The sequence below is a fragment of the Carcharhinus amblyrhynchos genome, chromosome X (assembly GCF_965287045.1).
Source record: "Carcharhinus amblyrhynchos chromosome X, sCarAmb.v2.hapA, whole genome shotgun sequence".
Classification (NCBI taxonomy): Eukaryota; Metazoa; Chordata; class Chondrichthyes; order Carcharhiniformes; family Carcharhinidae; genus Carcharhinus; species Carcharhinus amblyrhynchos.
Window position 1 is genome coordinate 8,044,424 of NC_137359.1, and position 23,486 is coordinate 8,067,909.

General features: G+C 46.9%; 1 protein-coding gene across 1 annotated transcript in view; it reads left to right on the plus strand.

Moving 5' to 3' along the window:
- LOC145361862 (uncharacterized) overlaps nt 1-23,486 on the plus strand; it is a 66,951-nt gene that overhangs the window by 28,168 nt on the left and 15,297 nt on the right. Inside the window, exons 4-5 of the mRNA XM_080217848.1 lie at nt 6,244-7,133; nt 17,261-17,791. Of these exons, the coding sequence (XP_080073974.1) occupies nt 6,244-7,133; nt 17,261-17,791 (1,421 nt within the window). The remainder of the gene's footprint in view (nt 1-6,243; nt 7,134-17,260; nt 17,792-23,486) is intronic.

Here is a 23,486-nt window from a genome sequence, read left to right on the forward strand (position 1 = left end):
CAGATGTAGTTGATTTCTCCAAAACCAGGAACATTGAAAGCAGTCCCCACTCTCTTCCGCCTCTCCTGTCTGATAAGATAATACAAGTGTGATAGGATACTGATGTATAAAGTATACATCATAATAGATAAATAATAGATTGCTGTGATAATAGAGGTCACTCAGCTACTGTCCTTGACAAACTAAGGCACCTGAAAAAGACTGAATGGACACAGATCCAAACTCACTCAACGGAAAGGTTCTGAATAGTCCCATCGTTCTTCTCCCTGCAACAATTTACGTAAGTGGTTAAATTCAATAAAATTAACCCAGTAGCAACAATGATTACAATAGGTCTGATTCGAGATGAGGTCATGTTAATTCAAGGGTTATAAGTGGGATTTGTGAGTGAGCTTGGGTTTTGCAAGTTGGACTCTAGTCGTGGAGGTACTGAGTACCACTTCTTTTGGAAATCATTTTAAATCTGTTTCTTGACCCTATTACAAGGGGGAACAGTTTCTCCCTAGCTGTTCTGTCCAGCCCGCTTCGTGAATTTGAACACCTCTACCAAATTTCCTCTGAGCTTTCTTCTCTCCAAGGAGAGCATGACTGAACTGAATCAATATTTAAAAAATGTAAAAAAACAGATTGAGATTTTTCTGGCCCTGGTCAGTAGAGCGAGGGGGACAGTCTGCGAGGTTGGGGAGCAGCGACACCGGATGGACAGTCTCCGTATTGCAGGCAGCTTTGCAGGAAGGTGGTTCATTTCATTTGCGAGAACAGAGAAAGCATTCGGTCTTTGGAGCCCGGAAGGTGCCCTTTTATGGGTAATATGCAAATAAACACGGCAGTCTTAATAACAATTCAGCCTTTCCTCAAGAGAAACAATCAAACATGTCACTGCCATTATTGGGAAGAATTTCCTCAAGAGAAGCAATCAAACATGTCACTGCCGTTATTGGGAAGAATTGAGCTGTCCCAGTGGCAAGAAATCTGAACAGGGCGATGTTATAACTGAAAATTGGGTTTGGTGATTGTGAGGGGCAATGCTTGATGTGGGGTGACAATGTGTAAACCAACAGACGTACCTGGCAGGGGAGAGTTAATGATCAGGTAGAGGGATTTCAGATCAGCAAGTTTTGGGCGGACCAATTGATGACCCCTCCAGCAGCAGTTGATATTTGTCTCAGTCTGTGTCCCTGAAAACAACCCATAGAGCACAATGTCCTGCGTCACAGAGCTGCTTGAGATGAATCTCGATAAATACCACTGCATCTCACTCCAGACCTTCTTTGCAAAGGCACATTCCACAAGGAGGTGTGCGACTGTCTCTTTACCCCTGCAGGTGCTTTGAGGGCAGTGTGCGATGGTGCTGAGACCTCGGGCATGCATGAAAGATCTGACGGGAAGCGCCCTTCTCACCACCTGCCAAGTCAAGTCTTGGTGCTTGTTTGAAAGTTCTGGTGATGAAGTGTTCTGCCAGATGACACTGACAGTCTGCTCAGGGAACCATCCAACAGGATCCACCATCTCCTTTTCCCGCAGGGCCTCGAGGACTGACAACTGCTTGGTTGCCATGTAGTCAAAGTTGTATAGCTGGAAAAATTTTCCAGTGCAAAGATTTGTCCTCAACTGAGTGTTGCAGACTGGCACATTCCAAGGTCCAGGACTATGTGCTGAGGGACACTCTCAAGTTTGGGGCAGCTGCCGCAAAGGCCACCATTTAAAGCCTTTCAACCAAGGGAGACCGATGGGGCAGTGACTGTAAAAAAAACCCCTCAGACTGTGTAACTGTGTGCAACTCTGTAAAAACAGCACACAGTGAAATGTAACAAATGTATATAGTTTGTTGAAGAACGGAACTGTAATGTATGCAATGTCTTGGAACTGAGCATTATAAAATATTGAAGTTAAGGAAATTGTAAAGATTTATAAAAATTGTAAAGATGATTTGTATAAGATTTTGATGGGTATAGATAGAGTGAATGCAAGCAGGCTTTTTCCACTGAGGCTAGGGGAGAAAAAAAGCATAGGGCATGGGTTAAGGGTGAAAGGAGAAAAGTTTAATGGGAATATTAGGGGGGCTTCTTCACGCAGAGTGGTGGGAGCGTGGAATGAGCTGCTGGGTAAATGCGGGCTCACTTTTAACATTTAAGAAAAACTTGGACGGGTTCATGGATGAGAGGGGTGTGGAGGGATATGGTTCATGTGCAGGTCAGTTGGACTAGGCAAAAAATGGTTCGGCACAGACAAGAAGGGCCAAAAGGCCTGTTTCTGAGCTGTAATTTTCTATGGTTTGTATGGACGGTTTTTGCACTATCTGTAATGATTGGAAATGTGGTTTCAGTAATGGTTGATTTCAGAGTATTTGTGAATAAAGTATATTTTTGAAATAAAAAAAAGAGTTATCTAAGATCAAGTGTAGTTTTGCTGTCCTGCACTTGGTCAAAGTCATGAGGTTACACTAAGGCTTCTTTTTTTAATGCAGCATCTAGGCCTTTTGGCTAATATGCAAATAAGATCAAGTGATGGCAGAGGTGCAATGCCTGCTCCAATCAGTTTGGATCATGTAGATCAAGCCCAAGAGAGGAGGTGAGAACCCTGTCTTGTCAACTTGGATCTGGAATGCCTCACTTGTTGAGACTTTGAACTAGACTTTGATTGGATTGAATTGGATATAAGTAAACAAAAAAAGAGTGATCTCTCAGGATGACACTATCCAATTGTACTTTGGGTGTGCTGACTTTGGGTATGTGTGTTCGCCCTCTCCCTTGATTTACAAATCAAAAGCAGAGTCCACAATTTAAAATACTGGCTGGATACAGGGTCTTTTTTTCTGTTAACTAACTGACTATCATGCAAGGGCAAATGAATTAATACCCCCAACCCACCAGCCTACTCAATCTTCACGACTGGTCCATTGCAGCTACAATATTGTCAAACAAAATCACAACTCTCCATCGACTTTGCTAAGTGCAGACACACAAGCTCAGTCACACTGCTGGAGCCCCCAAACTCTGAAGTGACACTCTATCTCAAAGACATCACAGGCACACACCTTTTTCTCATGCGTTTATACTCTCCTCCCACTTTCTCTCTCTCTCTCTTTCACACACACATACGCACGCACATACACAGAATCTCTCTCCATCTCTCATAAATGCCCATACAAAATCATTCTCCTTCTCTCTTTCTCACACCCCCTTTTCTCTGTCTCTCACACACACGTGCACTCAACTTTCTCTCTCTCTCTCTCTCTTTCTCTCTCCCTCTCTCACACACATACACTTACACACAGGCAACTCTTGTTTCTCTCACACGCCCACTTGCTCACACTCTCTCTCAGGTACACAAAAAAAATGCATGCTCCACTGTCTCTTACATGCACGCAGACACACACTATAATCCTCCTTCTCTTTTTCACAGTTTCATACTGGTTCCACTCTCTCTCAACCACACACAAAGAAACGTGTGTTATTCATTTTATCTTACAAACACACACACAATGGTTCTTTTTCTCTGTTTCACGTACACACTCACATAGTAACTCCAGTCTCTCTCGCACAAAAATAAACAAACATTGGGGTCCATTCACCCTCACATGCACAAACATCGTCCCCTCCCCAGGCTTGGCTAGCAGCACGGACACCCCTAGATCCAGGTCACAGCATGAACGCCTAAGTCCCAGCTCATTGCACAATGCCAAAGATGTGGGTATGCCGGCGTTGGACTGGCGTAAACACAGTAAAAAGTCTGACAACACCAGGTTTTAGTCCAACCTATTTATTTGATAATATACTCGCAAGCTTTCGGGTTAGCCCCTTCGTCAGGTCACCTGACGAAGGGGCTAACCCGAAAGCTTGTGAGTATATTATCAAATAAATAGGTTGGACTAAAACCTGGTGTTGTCAGACTTTTTACTGTGTCAATGCCAAAGACCCAGAGCTGGTATGAGCTTGTGTCAGGTTGGGGTCACTGGGCTCTCCCCACCCTCACTTTCTATCCCAGTCCCAGGGGTTTGGAGACTGGGCTCCGGGTGAGTAATGGCGGCCGCAGCTCCCACACTCCCCCGCGCTGGGAAACTGCTCTATCCGCCGCGCAGGCAGGCGGCGCGGATTGCGCATGTCCAGGGGAGAGAGAGAGGAAACTGCGCATGTGCAGAGGTAAGCCCGCCCCCTTCACCGTCATGCTGCGGTGTTGACGAATGGAAAATATTGGAGGACCGGAAGAACTCTGGTCCTCCAGCCAATCAGAGCGCGGGCTTTGTGTGAATGAAGATTGAGCTTCAGACAGGCTCCAACTCCCTCCTGTCTCCAACATCCGTGAGTTAAAGACTTTCTTTCTCCTCCTTTCCATTTCTTTTCTCATTCTGGAGGAATTTGGGGACTTGCAGCAACTGAAGGGAAAGGAAGTGAATCCAGGGAGGGTGCAGACTCTGGGAGGTTGGCCCAGGTCTTTCTCTTAAAGGCATTGACATCCTTTGCTCCCTCAGCTTAACACATTTATTTGTCTGGCTAAAAGGATGGTCTCTTTCCTAATATTTACAATTATAAATTCATAAAATCCCTACGGTACAGAAGGAGACCACTCGGCCCATTAAGCCTGCTCTGATTACTAGCCAGGGCCCATCCCCATATTCACCCTGTTAATACCCCCTGACACTCGGGGGCAATTATCATGGCCAGTCAACGAAAGCGCACATCTTTGGACTGTGGGAGGAAGCCCACGCAGACATGGGGAGAATGTGCAAACTCCACACAAGCAGTGACCCTAGGCCAGAATTGAACCTGAGTCTCTGGAGCTGTGAGGCAGCAGTGCTAACCACTGTACCACCTGTTAAAGGGCTGATTTCCCCGGGAGATGGCTGACATTCAAGGGGATAGTAAACTAAAATAGGACAGTGATATGTCTAGTGTTGTTATATGGTACACATTAGAAATATATATGATTCAATAATAATAATGAAGGGGATGGATAGGGTAGAGGTAGAGAGGTTCTTCCCGCTTAGAAAGGACAGCAGGACTAGAGGGCACAGCCTCAAGATAAGGGGGGGGGGCAGATTAGAACGGAGTTGAAGAGGAACTTCTTCACTCAAAGGGTGGTGAATCTCTGGAATTCTCTGCCTGTTGAAGTGGTGGAGGCTACCTCGCTAAATATATTTAAGTCACGGGTAGATAGGTTTTTGGTAGGCAAGGGGATTAAGGGTTATGGGGAGAAAGCGGGAAAGTGGAACTGAGCCACTTCAGATCAGCCATGATCTTACTGAATGGTGGGGCAGGTTCGAAGGGCTAGATGGCCTACTCCTGCTCCTACTTCTTATGTTCTTAATAAAGTGCATTTATTGTTATTTCTGGTTTTGTAATACAGTACTGTAGCTGTATTTCCAATCATAGAATCATTACAGCACAGAAGCAGTGTATTCGGTAACTCGAGTCCGTGCTGTCTCTTTGTCGAACAATCCAGTCAGCCCCATTCCCGTGTAACCTTATTTTCATCACGTGTCCATCCAATTTCATTTTGAAGTCACAAATCATCTTAGGCTGGGAGTTCGAGATCGCGACCACTCACTTCTAACTACGCCCCTTACACCCCACATCTCTGATCAAGCAGTACTGGTTTTGTGCAGTACACACATCATTACTCCAGCAATGTAAACATATTTATTACCAGGGTAACTATTTTCAGGTCCTTGTTCTCAGGGCAGGGTGCAACGCACGTGGTTCTGTTGATCAGGATGAATTAGGAGAGTGTGTAAAATAGAGGGAGTGTGTATGGGATGGAGGCTTATTGGAGGTTAAATAGTGCTGCAAAAACAACTAGAATTGTCTGTTCTGAATTTCTATTCTGTACTGACAGTGACGCCTTTTGCAAACTCCTTTTAAAGGATATCAGAGGGGAGGATTTACAGATAGAAATCTCCAATTAAAAACATCAAGTTGTGATCTAACAGAGTCATGGGGACCTGAATATGATCAGCTTTTATGTCTGACACGTTTCTCGGTTCTGTCTGCTTCATCAGGCTTTTAATACTCAGTGTGACTGAAAAAGCACCTGACTGAGACTGTTCCAGCGCACTGACAGTGCAAAGAGCTTCAACCGGTTTCACAGCCTGGAGAAAACATTGGGACATTCTTAGCAGGGAAAGACTGCACTCTGTCTCAGTGGAACCTGGAGCGTCGCACCATGGAGAAACCGTGGAAATGTGGGGACTGCGGGAAGGGATTCCGATCCCCATCTGTTCTGGAAACTCACCACCACAGCCACACCGGGGAGAGGCCGTTCGCCTGCCCTGTGTGTGGGAAAGGATTCAGCGAGTCGTCCAACCTGCGGACACACCAGCGAGTTCACACTGGAGAGAGACCGTTCGCCTGCTCTGTGTGTGGGCAACAGTTTGCTCAGTTATTCAGCCTGCTGAGACACCACGTCACTCACACCCAGGAGAGACCCTTTAAGTGCTCTGACTGCGGGAGCGGATTCAAAAGCTCTCGGGAACTCGTGTCCCACCGGCGCGTTCACACCGAGGAGAGACCGTTCTGCTGCCCTCGCTGCGCAAAGCGGTTCAGGAAGCTGTCCACCCTGCGGGAACACCAGCGAGTTCACACCGGGGAGAGGGCATTCAGCTGCTCACACTGTGGAAAGGGATTCGGCCGTTCATCCCAGCTGAAGAAGCATCGGCAAGTTCACACTGGAGAGAGACCCTTTACCTGCTCTGACTGTGGGAAGGGGTACACGCAGTCGTCCACCCTGCTGAGACACCAGCGCGTTCACACCGGGGAGAGACCCTTCACCTGCTCCGAGTGCGGCAAGGGATTCACCCAGTCGTCCAACCTGCAGCGACACGCTCTCACTCACAGCCAGGAGAGACCCGTTAAATGCGCTGACTGCGGGAGGCACTTCAAAAGTGCGGCAGAGCTGACGATCCATCGGCGCGTTCACACCGAGGAGAGGCCGTTCGGCTGCTTGCGCTGCGCAAAGAGATTCAGAACGTCGTCTAACCTGCGCGCGCACCAGCGAGTTCACACCAGGGAGTGGCCGTTCACCTGCCCTGGGTGCGGGAAGGGATTCAGTCAGTCTTCCAGCCTGCTGAGACACCAGCGTGTTCACACTGGGGAGAGACCGTTCGCCTGCAGTGACTGTGGAAAGGGATTCACTCAGTCGTCCCACCTGCAGAGACACCGACGCATTCACGAGTGACTGCAGGAATTAGATTCTGCTGTTTTTGCTGCTGTTACAAAGAACAACACAGCACAGGAAACAGGCCCGTCGGCCCTACAAGGCTGTGCCGCCCATTCTAACACTCAGTGAGTGCCTCATTCCAATCCTTCTACCTATGACTTTTAGAACATAGAACACTACAGCACAAACAGGCCCTTCAGCCCACGAGTTGCGCCGATCACATCAACACCTACCAATCTATAGACCTATCTATAACCCCCAATCCCATTAAATCCCATATACTCATCCAGAAGTCTTTTAAAAGACCCCAGCGAGTTCGCCTCCACCACCACTGACGGCAGCCGATTCCATTCACTCACCACCCTCTGAGTGAAAAACTTACCCCTAACATCACTTCTGTACTTTCCTCCCCGCACCTTAAATCTGTGTCCTCTCGTAGCGACCATTTCAACCTGGGGAAATAGCCTCTGAGAATCCACCCTATCCCTCTCAACATTTTATAAACCTCTATCAGGTCGCCTCTCAACCTTCGTCTCTCCAGGGAGAAGAGTCCCAGTTCCCTCAACCTATCTTCATAAGGCATGCCTCCCAGTCCAGGCAACATCCTTGTAAATCTCCTCTGCACCCTCTCAATAGCTTCCACATCCTTCTTGTAGTGAGGCGACCAGAACTGCGCACAGTACTCCAAGTGAGGCCTGACTTTTGTCTATTCTTGCACTCCACAATAAAGGGGGTGCAAATTTAGAGAATTATATGTGCGCCAGATTAAGGGAGGTCTAATTTAGGGACAATTTGTTAACACCAATCAGCCTAAGAGCACATCTTTGGGGTGTGGGAGGAAACCGGAGCACCCGGAGAAAACCCACGCAAGCACGGGGAGAATGCGCAAACTCCCACAGACACCGGCCCAAGTCGGAGATCCGACCCGGGTCCCTGTATCTGCACAGCAAACAGTGATAGTCACTGAGCTGTCGTGTCGCCCATCAGTTGGTCCAGTTTAAACGTACACTAACAGACGTGAAGCACTAGGCAACTCTCGAAGCAACATCCAAGAGCAGCCCTCGCACGACCCACCGCGTGTATGCCCCTTGTCGGACAACAAGGCGGACCGAATCACCTGCGGATGAGAAAAGAGACATCAATAAACATACACAGCCTATACAGACATTCACGGTTAATAACATCAAGGACTGAACCATGTTTGTTTGGACACTTGGTAAAGTGGGAATATCAGAGGGTTTCTTTCGATTGGAATGGCTGGTCTCATAACTTTGCTTCCAGTGGGCTGATGCTCTTTGAGCCTTGGGGGGGGACACATTTCCACTGGAATGATCCACAAAAGCCGATGAAGAACATTTATTTTATCCTGGAGAGTAAATAGTGCTTTTCGCCACTACAGGTAGACCTAAAATAAATACGGAAAGAACTGGAAAACACAGCAGGTCTGGTGGCGTACGTGGAGAGACAAACAGTTAACATTTCACGTCCAACGTACCTCTACTTCAGAAGACGCGGGTTGATGGGTTTTTGATAAGCGAGGGGATTAAGGGTTATGGGGAGAGGGCGGGAAAGTGGAACTGAGCCACGACAGATCAGCCATGATCTTATTGAATGGCGGGGCAGGCTCGAAGGGCTAGATGGCCTACTCCTGCTCCTATTTCTTATGTTCTTATGTAGAACTAAAGAGAGGGAAAAATGTAATGAGTTCAACGGCAGAGTAAAGGATAACTTTGACTGGAAGCAAAAATATATCAAAACAGGATACAGACGAGCACTCCGCACATTATTATTATCCGTTTCCTCGTCTGTGCTTGGGACTGGAGGAGAAACAGATGTCTCCTGGAACTGGCCATCTCGAAGTGAGGCCATAGATCAGAGGTGTTAAGTTCTCAGAGGTGCTGGATTGAGTCTCTGGCTGGAAAAAAGTGGTCCAGTACCCACTCTGAATTGACAGAGAGCCTGCACTGCTCCGAAACACCCTCGTCCTCCTCCAGCCATCTCGAGTTGGATGACAGCCGCCCCCTCCCCGAGTTGCCTCCAAAGTCTTTTCTCAGGGGAGAGCGCGAACGCAGTTCCCCCGCTACCGCAAGACGTCCCGCAGTACAACGGGATGGCCTTGTCCTGCGAATCACCTGCTCGATCGTGGTTTCACCCCTGCCAGGTAATCCAAATCACAGTGACGGAGTGAGTTGAGGGTGTGAAGTTGTCGAGCTCAGAGTCGGGTCCAGAAGGCTGTAAAGGGTCACGTCGGACGATGAGGGGCTGTTCGCCAAGCTTGTGTCGGCCTCCTCTGGAACATTGCCAAGGACAGAAATGTGAGCGTGAGAACAAGGTGGTGAATCCAAAAACAAGCGGAAGGTCTGCGTCATGCCTGTGGACTGAGCGCAGATGTTCCACAAAGAGGGTAGGGAACAGGCTACAGATGAATTAAACAGAAACCATTTGTGTCCAGAACATCTTTTCGCTCAAGTCATTTTCTGATTTGTTTTAACCATGTTCTGTTTCATTAATAAACTTTTAATCAGTAAAAATATTTCATTTTCCTGATGAGATTGATAGTGGGTCACACAGACAGTGACCCGAGCTGGGAATCGAACCCAGGACCCTGGAGCTGTGAAGCAGCAGTGCTAACCACTGTGCTACCGTGCCGCCCACTGTAACCCTTTGTTCTCACACTCCCCAGTCGGAGGAAACAAAATCTCTGCGTACAGCTGTGTTAGAATTTTATACTATTCAATCAGATCCCACACATTCTTCGAAGCCCTGTTGGATACAGGCCCAGTTGAACCAATCTCTCCTCATACAACAATCCTGCCATCCTACGAATCAATCTGGTGAACTTTGGCTGCACTCCCTCTGTGGCAAGTATATAAAACCAAAACTGTGCACAATCCTCCAGGTGCGGTCTCACCAAGGCCCCGTGCAGCTGCAGTAAGACTTCCTTGCTCCTGTATTCAAGCCATCTTGCAATGAAGGCCAACAGATTATTTTTCTTTCTAACTGCTTGCTGTACCCGCATGTTTGCTTTCACAGACTGGTGTACCTGCCTCCAGGGTCCCTTTGTATATCTACATTTTCCAAATGCAGCTTTTATGCCTATTAGAAACCATAGCACATTACAGCTCAGAAACAGGCCTTTTGGCACCTTCTTGTTTGTGCTGAACCATTTTTCTGCCTAGTCCCACTGACCTGCATTTGAACCATATCCCTCCACACCCCTCTCATCCATGAACCCATCTTAAATGTTAAAAGTGAGCCCGCATTTATCCGGCAGCTCATTCCACACTCCCACCACTCCCTGTGTGAAGAAGCCCCCCTAATATTCCCTTTGAACTTTTCCCCCTTAACCCATGCCCTCTGGTTTTTTTTGTCCCCTAGCCTCAGTGGAAAAAGCCTGCTTGCATTCACTCTATCTATACCCATCTCACCTTATACACCTCTATCAAATCTCCCCTCATTCTTCTACACTCCAGGGAATAAAGTCCTAACCTATTCAATCTCTCTCTGTAACTCAGCTTCTCAAGTCCCGGCAACATCCTTGTGAACTTTCTCTGCACTCTTTCAACCTTATTTACATCCTTCCTGTAACTAGGTGACCAAAACTGGACACAATACTCTAAATTCGGCCTCACCAATGCCTTATACAACCTTACCATAACACTCCAACCTTTTATACTCGATACTCCAATGTATAAAGGCCAATGTACCAAAAGCACTCTTTACGACCCTATCCACCTGTGACGTCACTTTTAGGGAATTCTGTACCTGTATTCCCAGATCCCTCTGTTCAACTGCACTCTTCAGAGTCCTACCATTTACCCTGTATGTTCTACTTTGCAATACCTCACACTTGTCTGCGTTAAATTCCATTTGCCATTTTTTCAGCCCACTTTTCCAGTTGGTCCAAGTCCCTCTGCAAGCTTTGACTTACATTCCCGAGATAACGTGGCAGAAAGTGCCAAATGTAGAATCCAAAATGACCACTCCTGCTGTGGTTGAGTCCGCTCTGACCTCTTTACCTCCCGTGGATTTTATTCCAATCCCCAGGTCGTTGATCCTTGGCCTTACAGGTTCCATCTGGTTGGACCTTTTCTGTGCCGATTGGGGATGGGTGGATATAGGAGATTGTTTTAAATAAGGGTCATTAGCATTGGGGCGTCCCTGGTAAGGTAAATGGATATGGTACAATAATAATGTTTTTTTTTCTCTTTTTCATTCACAGGTTTTAAGTCGGTCCACCTTGTGTCCAACAAGGGGCATGCACGCGATGGGTCATACTGGGGCTGCTCTTGGTTGTTCGAGATTGGCCTAGTGCTTCATGTGGTTAGTGTGTGCCTAAACTGGACCAGATACTGGGCAAGACGACAGCTCAGTGACTATCACTGATTGCTGTGCAGACACATGGATTTGGGCCGGTGTCTGTGGGAGTTTGCGCATTCTCCCCGTGCTTGCGTGGGTTTTCTCCGGGTGCTCCGGTTTCCTCCCACACCCCAAAGATGTGCTATTAGGCTGATTGGCAGGAATAAATTGTCCCTAAATTAGTTTCCCTCAATGTGGATGGCCATAAAACATTGGATGAGGGTCATGGGTGGAGGGGGGGGACTGGTGGTGTTGAGATGGCGGCGCGGGCTCGTTGGGCCGAAGGGCCTGTTTCCCGGGCTGTTTTTGTTCTTTGTTCTATTTGATGAAGACATACTTTAAACCTCAGTGTTTCATATCAGAGATTCACCTACTCTCTTCCTCCCCCCCACTCCCCCAAGAAGTGGCAAGCAGACTCTGACTGTCATCTCCCCTTGTCTGGATTTAAAATCATTGGTCCAACTCAAAAACCTGTTTTGTATGCTGGAACTCTGGCGCTGAATACAATTGTTGCAAAGTTGATTTTTGCAGCCTGTTTTCCGCAGTTTAAAATCCCAAGCACAAAGATACATGCTTTTTTAAACAGACAATGCCAAATGATTTCTTTTGGTTTCAGCATTTCTTTTCAATATTTACATTTGTCAAACGCCACATTTTTAATGCGTTTAAGAATCATTTAAGAACATAAGAACATAAGAAATAGGAGCAGGAGTAGGCCATCTAGCCCTTCGAGCCTGCCCCGCCATTCAATAAGATCATGGCTGATCTGTTGTGGCTCAGTTCCACTTTCCCGCCCTCTCCCCATAACCCTTAATCCCCTCTCTTATCAAGAACCCATCAACCCGCTTCTTAAAAATATTTAGCGAGGCAGCCTCCACCACTTCAACGGGCAGAGAATTCCAGAGATTCACCACCCTTTGAGTGAAGAAGTTCCTCCTCAACTCCGTTCTAAACCGCCTCCCCTTTATCTTGAGGCTGTGCCCCCTAGTCCTACTGTCTTTTTTGAGCGGGAAGAGTCTCTCCACCTCTATCCTATCCATCCCATTCATCATCTTATACGTCTCAATGAGATCTCCCCTCATTCTTCTAAACTCTAACGAGTACAAGCCTAGTTTATTCAGCCTCTCCTCATAGCTCAATCCCCTCAACTCCGGTATCAGCCTAGTAAACCTCCTCTGCACTCCCTCCAGGGCCAAAATATCCTTGCGCAGGTGCGGCGCCCAAAACTGCACACAGTACTCCAGCTGCGGCCTCACCAATGCCCTATACAGCTGCAGCAAGACCTCCCTACTGTGCAACTTGATGCTGTGCAGTTACAGGGACCCGGATCGGATCTCCGGCTTGGATCAATGTCTGTGGGAGTTTGCACATTCTCCCCGTGGGTTTTCTCCGGATACTCCGATTTCCTCCCACATCCCAAAACCGAGCTTTTTAGGCTGATTGGTGTCAATAAATTGTCCCTGAATTGGATCTCCCTTAATCTGGCGTGCATACAAATCCCTAAATTTGCATCCTCTTCATTGTGGAGTTCCACTAGAGGTGCTCGTCAACGAGCAATGTAAGACTCGAGTAAGGCACTGACTGAGTGTGTTAAAATGGCCGGCACGGGCTTGTAGGGCCAAAGGGCCTGTTTCCTGTGCTGCGCTGTTCTTTGTAGATAACAGGTGTGTGTGTCTTGGTGTTTTGCCTGCCAAATTGGAAAATATTAAAACATTTCTTTCCTTTCTAAGAGAAAACCAATAAATATTTTCCTTGCAGATTCAAAAGCCAACGGGATTCATGTGCCAATGAGTGGGGTGACTCTCAAATTTTGGCTTAACACCACATCCTATATCCTGTGAAAGATTCCAAAAACCAACACTGGAGTTCTGTGTGCGGTTTTGGTCCCCGTATTTGCGAAAGGATATATTGGCCTTGGAGGGAGTACAGAGAAGGTTCACTAGGCTGATACCGGAGATGAGGGGGTTAGCTTATGAGGAGAGATTGAATAGACTGGGTCTGTACTCGTTGGAGTTTAGAAGGCTGAGGGGGGGATCTTATAGAGACGTATAAGATAATGAAGGGGCTAGATAGGGTAGAGGTAGAGAGATTCTTCCCACTTAGAAAGGAAACCAGAACTAGAGGACACAGCCTCAAAATAAGAGAGTTCAGAACAGAGTTGAGGAGGAACTTCTTCACTCAAAGGGTGGTGAATCTCTGGAATTCTCTGCCCGTTGAAGTGGTGGAGGCTGCCTCGCTGAATATATTTAAGTCACGGGTAGATAGGTTTCTGATAGACAAGGGAATTAAGGGTTATGGGGAGCAGGCGGGAAAGTGGAACTGATCCACTTCAGATCAGCCATGATCTTATTGAATGGCGGGGCAGGCTCGAGGGGCTAGATGGCCTACTCCTGCTCCTATTTCTTACGTTCTAACACAGTCAGTCCAGGATAGAAATTACAAACAATTATAGTTGCATAGAACCCCTGCAGCGCAGAAGGACATTCAGGACACCAAGCCTGCACCAATTCTCTGACAGAGTATGTTACCCAGGTATCCTATGCAACATTCTTTCCTCTCTCATTCCCCAAAGTAAATCTCCATCCCACACACTCTCCCTCCATTCTCACTCTGCTGTATCTAATATTCGCCCTCCCAATTCTCCTGAAGGTGCTGATTGACAGATTCATCCATGCTCACCTCTTCCTGTCCTGGACACAGAGAGCTGGAAATCAGGCTGCCAGACAGGTATGTCTACATGACTGGATTAAATATGTGTGGAATATACAGACTGGATTCACTTCCTTTCCCTTCAGTTGCTGCAAGTCCCCAATTCTCCCCAGAATGAGAAAAGAAATGGAAAGGGGGAGACATTCATTTCCTCCCAGATGTTGCCCAGAGGAGGACGTTTTAGTCTGAAGCTCATTGGCCAAATTCTGCAGTGATGTCCCAATGTAGCCCTGCCTGAATCCGCCAATAGGAATCAAATGAAGATGCGGAGGGGGGGGGGGGTGGTGGAGAGGAAAGGGGAAGCAATGGGGGATAAAAGAGGGAAAAGAAAAATAAAGAGATAAAAGATAGAGAACAGTTAAAAAATGAATAAAATGAAAATAAAAGCGCTGGGATGGGTTAGAGGTAATCAATGTTGAGACGGGAAGGTTGTAACGTGCCTAGCCAGAAGATGAGGTCCTCCAGTTTGTGTTGAGCTTCACTGGAACATTGCAGCAGTGATGTGGGTATGCCGGCGTTGGACTGGCGTAAACACAGTAAAAAGTCTGACAACACCAGGTTTTAGTCCAACCGATTTATTTGATAATATACTCACAAGCTTTCGAGGGGACTGCCTCTTTGTCAGGTGAATGGAGAGTTTGTGAGTATATTATCAAATAAATAGGTTGGACTAAAACCTGGTGTTGTCAGACTTTTTACATTGCAGCAGGCCAAGGACAGGTATGTGGGTGTGGGAGCAGGATGGTGTGTTAAAATAACAAACAGCAAGTAGGTCAGGGTCCTGACTGCACACAGACTGAAAGTGCTCAGCAAAGTGGTCACCCAGTCAACATTTGGTCTCTCTGATACAGGGGAGAGCACATTGGGAGCAGCGAATGTAATAGACCAAATTCCAGGTTAAGCAGTGTTTCACTTGCATCTTTTTCATCTGGTCTATTGCATTCTCTCCTTCCAGATGCTGCCAGACCTGCTGAGATTTTCCAGCATTTCCTCTCTTGGTTTCAGATTCCAGCATCTGCAGGAATTTACTTTTATCTCATCTGATTGGCCAACCGCTGCATTCTAACGTCACAATAGAGCCCTGTCTGAATCAGCCAATAGGATCCACAGCGGACGTCTCCGGGTTCCAGTGCGCAGGCCCGGCGCACAGAAGCCCCGCCCCACCCCCCCGGGTCCAGGCAACCGGCCAGACCGAGAAGCCACTCGGTCTTCGCCCCTCCTCCTCAGGCAGGGACTGCGCATGTCCAAGGGAGAGAGGTAAGCTGCGCATGTCCGGAGTATAGCCCACGCCCCCTGACCGTCATGCTGAGGTGTTGGCCAATGGGAACTCTGGAGGACCGTAAGCACGCTGGTCCTCCAGCCAATCAGGGTTCCTGGATTGTCTGAATGCGGAAGTTGGGCAATGAGTGTGTTCCCCTGTTCATTCATGCCCAGCAAAGCTGCTGCTCCTGTCTGTTTGAATGAAGATGGAGTTTCAGACAGTCTCAGACTTCCTCCTGTCGTCAACATCTGTGAGTTAAACACTTTCTTTTCTCCCCCTTTCCATTTCTTTTCTCATTCTGGGGAGAATTGTTGACTTACAGCACAGAAAGAGTCCATTCGGTGACTCCAGTCCTTGCTGATTCTGTATCAACAATCCAATCAGTCCCATTCCATTTCTATTTTCACATTCCCCTCCAAGTCTATTTCCTTCGGGTGCCCATCTAATTTCTCAAATATATTAAAGGGGATAGTAAATTGATATAGGACAGAAACATGTTGTATGATACAGATTAGATATAATATTTACGGCTCTGTGATAAAATGGATTTATTATATCTAGCTGTATAATATTGGACTGTGGCAATGTTATATATTTCCAGTAATCTCTCCCCTCAGAGAATTTTCATATCTAGATGTATCTTCCAGTGCTGAAATGTATTTTCAGGCTGTGTAACTGGTTAAAGCTCTTTCCACAGTCAGTGCACTGGAACACCCCCACTCAGGTGTGCGTGTGTGTCTCGGTGCTTTTACAGTCACGCTGATGGTTAAAATCTTCTGTAGCAGACAGAACAGAGAAACATTTCTCCTTCTATATTCAAGGATGAGTTAGACAGATTTTTGAATGACAAGGGAGCCAAGAATTATGCGGAACAGGCTGGAAAATGGGGAGAAAGCTAAGATGAGGAGGGATTTCTTCACTCAAGGATGTCATGAAGTTTTGGAATTCTTTACCCCTGAGGACTGTGGAGCCTCAGTCATCAAGAATTTTCAAGAGACGGACTGATAGGTTTCTAGATACTGAACATATCAAGGGATACGGCGGATAGTGTGGGATAAACAGTGCTGAGGCAATAATCTGATTGAATGGCTGAGCAGACTCAATGGGCCTAATTGCTGACTGCAGCTCCTACTTCTTATGATTCCTGTGTGCTGGACAGGAAGCAGTGAGCGTGGATCTGTCAGTCGGACCCAATCTGCACTTTCAGGAGAACTGGGAGGGTGAATATTAGATACAGCAGAGTGAGAATGGAGGGAGAGTGTGTAGGATGGAGATTTACAACTTTTGGAGAATAAGAGAGGAAGGAATGTTCCATAGAAACGAGAATTGTCTGTTCTGAATGTCTACCCTGTACTGACAGTGATGACTTTTGTAAGCTCCTTTTACAGGATATCAGAAGGTGAAGGTTTACAGACAGAAATCTCAAATCAAACATCGCGACATCTGACTTGGTCACTCAATTCATCTTGACCCGAATATTATCAACCTTTGAATATAGAAGGAGAAATGTTTCTCTGTTCGACAGAAGATTTTAACCATCAGCGTGACTGGAAAAGCACCGAGACACGCACGCACACCTGAGTGAGGGTGTTCCAGTGCACTGACTGTGGAAAAGAGCTTTAACCGGTTACACAGCCTGAAAATACATTTCAGCATTCACAGTGGGGAGAGACCGTACTTGTGGTCCGAGTGTAGACTGTCTGAACTGTAGAGAAACAAGGAAACACAAAACATGGAGAAACCGTGGAAATGTGCGGACTGTGGGAAGGGATACAGTTTCCCATCAGAGCTGGATGCTCATCGACGTATTCACACAGGAGAAAGGCCATTCCCCTGCTCTCAGTGTGGGAAGGGATTCACTCGGTTATCAAATCTGCGGGCACACCAGCGAGTTCATACTGGGGAGAGGCCATTCACCTGCTCTCGTTGTGGGAAGGGATTCACTCTGTTATCCCACCTGCAGAGACACCAGCGAGTTCACACAGGGGAGAGGCCATTCACCTGCTCTCAGTGTGGGGAGGGATTCACTCAGTCATCCAGCCTGCAGACACACCAGCGAGTTCACACTGGGGAGAGGCCGTTCACCTGCTCTCACTGTGGGAAGGCGTTCACTGACTTATCCAGCCTGCGGGCACACCAGCGCGTTCACACTGGGGAGAGGCCGTTCACCTGCTCTCAGTGCTTGAAGGGATTCACTCAGTTATCCAACTTGCGGACACACCAGCGAGTTCACACCGGGGAGAGGCCATTCACCTGCTCTCAGTGTGGGAAGGGATTCAGAGTTTCATCCCAGCTGCTGAGACACCAACAAGTTCACGAGTGATTCCAGGGGTTGGATTCTGCTGTTATTTGTTTCTGCTCTCAGTTACATCCAGGACTGCACTTTGTTCATTCTCAGAGTTGGTCAATGGGGAGGGGCAGTGGGTTTCTTACTGTTGGACTGGTCTTGTGACTTTGCCTCCAGTGTGGACTGATCATTGTGGCGAATAATTGGTTTCAAATTTCATGGGCGGCACGGTGGCACAGTGGGTTAGCACTGCTGCTTCACAGCTCCAGGGTCCTGGGTTCGATTCCCGGCTCGGGGTGTGGAGTTTGCACATTCTCCTCGTGTCTGCACGGGTTTCCTCCCACAGTCCAAAGATGTGCGGGTTAGGTTGATTGGCCATGCTAAGAAATTGCCCCATAGTATCCAGGGGATGTGTAGGTTAGAGGGATTAGTGGGTATAATATGTAGGGATATGGGGGTAGGGCCTGGGGGGGATAGTGTTTGGTGCAGACTCGATGGGCCAAAGGGCCTCTTTCTGCACTGTAGGATTCTATGATTCACAAGGATCACAGAGTGACAGGGTGTTAGGAAGTTCAGAGATACTTAGTCAGAATTTCTGTTTGGAAATACCCCAAATGCCCATCCAATTTCCATTCTAATTCTTCATTGTCCCCACTTCCTCCACCCTTGTAGGCAGTGAGTTCCAGGTCATTACCGTTCGCTGCATCAAAATATTCCTCTTCACATCCCCCCACCTGTATCTCTGACCCAAAACCTTAAATCTATGTCCCCCCCCCCGCCACTCAACCTTGTCCCATCAGCTAATGAGATTTTCTTTGTCCACCTTTATCTAAACCTGTCAGAATCTTGTCCACCTCGATCATATAAGAACATAAGAAATAGGAGCAGGAGTAGGCCATCTAGCCCTTCGAGCCTGCCCCGCCATTCAATAAGATCATGGCTGATCTGTCGTGGCTCAGTTCCACATTCCCGCCCTCTCCCCATAACCCTTAATCCCCTCTCTTATCAAAAACCCATCAACCCGCGTCTTAAAAATATTTAGCGAGGCAGCCTCCACCACTTCAACGGGCAGAGAATTCCAGAGATTCACCACCCTTTGAGTGAAGAAGTTCCTCCTCAACTCCGTTCTAAACCGCCTCCCCTTTATCTTGAGGCTGTGCCCCCTAGTCCTACTGTCTTTTTTGAGCGGGAAGAGTCTCTCCACCTCTATCCTATCCATCCCATTCATCATCTTATACGTCTCAATGAGATCTCCCCTCATTCTTCTAAACTCTAACGAGTACAAGCCTAGTTTATTCAGCCTCTCCTCATAGCTCAACCCCCTCAACTCATATCTCCCCTCAACCTCCTTTGCTCCAAGGAGAACGACTGCAGCATGACATCAGCAATAAAGAACAAACGAACAGAACATATTCATACCTGAAATCAAATGGGAGTGTTTAATTTCTGTTCTGAAGATATTGTGAGTGTACACAATTGGGCAGCACGGTAGCACAGCGGGTTAGCCCTGCTGCTTCACAGCTCCTGGGTTCGATTCCCGGCTCGGGTCACTGTCTGTGTGGAGTTTGCACATTCTCCCCGTGTCTGCGTGGGTTTCCTCCGGGTGCTCCGGTTTCCTCCCACAGTCCAAAGATGTGCGGGTTAGGTTGATTGGTCACGCTAAGAAATTGCCCCTTAGTATCCAGGGATGTGTAGGTTAGAGGGATTAGCGGGTAAATGTGTAGGGATATGGGGGTAGGGTCTGGGTGGAATTGTGTTCGGTGCAGACTCGATGGGCCGAAGGGTTCCTACGTTCTATACTGTCACAAGCATTATGGGACTGGACGATCTTGACCACATTCCCGTGACTGCTCAGTTTCTGTAATCACCGACCGTTAAAGCTGCTTAGCAGGGCCTCGACGGAGAACCTGGTGAGAATATTTACTCGGACTGCGTTAGAATGAAACTCATTCCAGGAGCGGCTGGTGTTCGGCGGCTGAGAGACCCGAATCTGTAAAAAGGACCATCCAACAAACAGTGGAAGGTAGTTGGTTAAGAAGTTAAAAAGTGTCCTGGGGCATTGTTTATATTATTTTATTATAAAGTTCTGAGAAGAGCTGTAGGGACTTGATAAAACGATCAGAGAATAGAGTCAACGTTTCACGTCTGGATGACAGTTCATAAGAAATGTCATCCAGACCGGAAACATTGGTTCTATTCTCTCTCCATAGATGCTGTCAGACCTGCTGAGATTTTCCAGCATTTTGTTGTTTCCGATTCCAGTATTTTTACGTTTATGATAAGATGATTTGGTCTGATTAGAATCCCCGAGACCTTCCTGCAAAACAGAGGAGTGCTGGCAAGAGGAATAAAAGGTTGAGGATAGAAAACTACAGCACAAACAGGCCCTTCGGCCCACAAGTTGCACCGATCCTATCCCCACCTACTAGGCCTATCTATAACTCCCAATCCCATTAAATCCCATGTACTCATCCAGAAGTCTCTTAAAAGACCCCAACGAGTTCGCCTCCATCACCACCGACGATTCCACTCACTCACTACCCTTTCAGTGAAAAACTTACCCCTAACATCTCCTCTGTACCTGCTCCCCAGCACCTTAAACCTGTGTCCTCTCGTAGTGACCATTTCAGCCCTGGGAAATAGCCTCCGAGAATCCACCCTATCTATACCTCTCAACATCTTATAAATCTCTATCCAGTCACCTCTCATCCTTCGTCTCTCCAGGGAGAAGAGACCTAGCTCCCTCAACCTATCCTCATAAGGCATGCCACCCAATCCAGGCAACATCCTTATAAATCTTCTCTGCACCCTCTCGATAGCTTCCACATCCCTCCTGTAGTGAGGCGACCAGAACTGCGCACAGTACTCTAAGTGGGGTCTGACAAGGGTCTTATAAAGAGGATGATAAGGTCTGGGTTCTGATTCTCCAAGGCCATTAACGAAATGAGTTAACCAGTTAAAAGAACGGAAGTTACCCAGCCCGAACAAAAACTGATCAAGTTAAAATAATTAGGTTGACGAATATGACAAAAAAAATTAATCGATGAAGTTTAAAGTCAAGTTTGTTTTGCTGTTAGATTTTTGTTGTTTGTTTAAAGTTATGAAAAGTGGTGTAATTGTGCCCCAGTTTTTTTTCTGCTCACTCCCACCCCTTTTAGAAAAGTTAACCCTTTCAACAACCGGACGATTTCTTTTTAAATCACCCAGCAACTCCTGTGTCTAGTTTACAATTGAGGATTTATGAGAACCAGTTAAACGTGGAAACTTTAAGCATAGCCTGGCGGAATGTGGACGAACTCTGAGAATTTTAGCTTGTTGTCGCCACAGCCCCAGAAAAATAAAAAGATTTTGCAGGTGCTGACACGTTTGGAATTTTAAATGAACTATAAAATCAGGCCTTGGAAGTTGGCTTAAAAAAGTTACAATGAAGGCGAATGAAGGATTCTGTATCCTATTTTAAACAAGGCGTTGTGAGCTTGTACAACTCTGTTGCTTTAAGAAGCTATAACAGAGAGAGAACGCTGAGGATTCCTTGTTTGAAACTTACAAGCTGTGAAAACTGGGTTTTGTTTTATATGGACGTTTGCAGATGAGTTTTGTCATTGTTTTGGGCTCCATTTGTTGAGATTTATCCTTCTGGAAAATTAACCTTATCTTTAATTAAAGGCATTTCTGGAAGTTTCAGAAGCGAGCCACAATAAGAACATAAGAAATAGGAGCAGGAGTAGGCCATCTAGCCCTTCGAGCCTGCCCCGCCATTCAATAAGATCATGGCTGATCTGAAGTGGATCAGTTCCACTTTCCCGCTTTCTCCCCATAACCCTTAATTCCCTTGTCTATCAGAAATCTATCTACCCGTGACTTAAATATATTTAGCGAGGTAGCCTCCACCACTTCAACGGGCAGAGAATTCCAGAGATTCACCACCCTTTGAGTGAAGAAGTTCCTCCTCAACTCTGATCTAAACCGCCCCCCCCTTATCTTGAGGCTGTGCCCTCTAGTCCTACTGTCCTTTCTGAGCGGGAAGAATCTCTCTACCTCTACCCTATCCGTCCCCTTCATTATCTTATACGTCTCTATAAGATTCCCCCTCATCCCTTCTAAACTCCAACGAGTACAGACCCAGTCTATTTAGTCTCTCTTCATAGTCCAACCCCCTCATCTCCGATATCAGCCTCGTGAACCTCCTCTGCACTCCCTCCAAGGCCACAAGAACATTTTAAGGAATTCACTTTGGTTATTGTCTTAAAGCACAGGCTAAGTTTCTCTGCTTTGTGTATGGATGATAGTTGTGGGATCAATGGTCCAACCTTTGAGATTTTCTGTCTGTGATTTAAATCAGACAGATTTTTGATCAATAAAGTTTTTTTTTTCAAAAATTATGAATTTAGAGCTACATTTACTGACCAGAGACGTGAGTCCGCGATATTGTACTGAACAGGTGGGAATTTTAATCCAGATACAATTTACACATGTGAGAATGAGAGTTTTAATTTGTAATGGTTATTTAAAATTTGGGACATGCGAAATGATTCTGCCCAGTTCTGTGTTGGATTGATCTTGGGTTAAATCTGCGCAAAGATTTATTCCTGGACGCCAATTAACACAATGAACAGGAAAATATTGGGATTGGATGCTGAAGAAAAGTGTTTAAAATGAGAGAGTATTGAATAGAAATGATTCCCAGACTGTGTGTGGTCATTAGATTAAAGGGTGCTGACATCCATTTGAGAACTTTGATTCCCACTCCAGTTCAAACGAAGGAAGTCTACGTAAGACACCCGGTGCGGAGAGGAGAGGGTCGGGATGTGGACCTCCTCGTGAACCTGGGCCTGGTGAGACGCCCCATCAATAGGTCCAGGCAGCGGGCGACTGGGGGGGGGCGGGGGGGGGTGGGGGCGTCCATCCTGACTGTCTGCCCCTCTACCGTGGCTATGTTTGCGGCCAGGTGTCCCTGGAGTGGGAGCATGTGGTGTCCGTGGGCGCAGTTGATGCCTTCTGTGCCCACTGGGCACCGCAGGGGCTGGGGTGTGTTATAGACCCTAATAATCACATTTTAATTTGACGTTTTTAAGTTTCCTTTGTACTTTTGTTTTTGTTCGGGGCCGTTCTCCTTCGTTTCGGGGAGCTGCCCTTTTACTTTGTCCTAATGTAATTTGGGTTTGACCTTGGTTTGACCTCAAAAGAGGACAAGGAAAGCCCAAGGATGGCAGATAATCTGGGAAATATCACAATGGGGGCATCGATCTGTTCATGAGGTGATCACAAAGCCCCATGATGCCCAGATACTAATTTATTTGGACCAATATATAGTCTATAACCATGCTGATTGGATTGTGTATAACCAGGATGGGCTGCGTAACTGGATAAGAATTGATGATTTTCTTGGGAATGGCCTGATCGGCTGTGATCCAGACAACATGTCAGCTTCAAGGGACTTCTCCTGAATCGTTATGTGTTTGCTCATTATAGACGTGCATCCAAAACGGGCAGGAGCACCAATATTCCAGCTGCTGTGACAAAACAGAAGCTCGGTCAGATTTTCACGAGCCCTGGGTTACCACGTTGGTTCGTTTCAGGAAACGAGACTCCGTTCACAAGTGAGGTGTTTCAGGAATTCACGGACAGGAAAGGTATATCTGTGCCATTTCGTCTGGATACAAGTGGTCCAGCGGAACGAGCTGTGCAAACTCTGAAGGAGGGATTGAAGAGAAT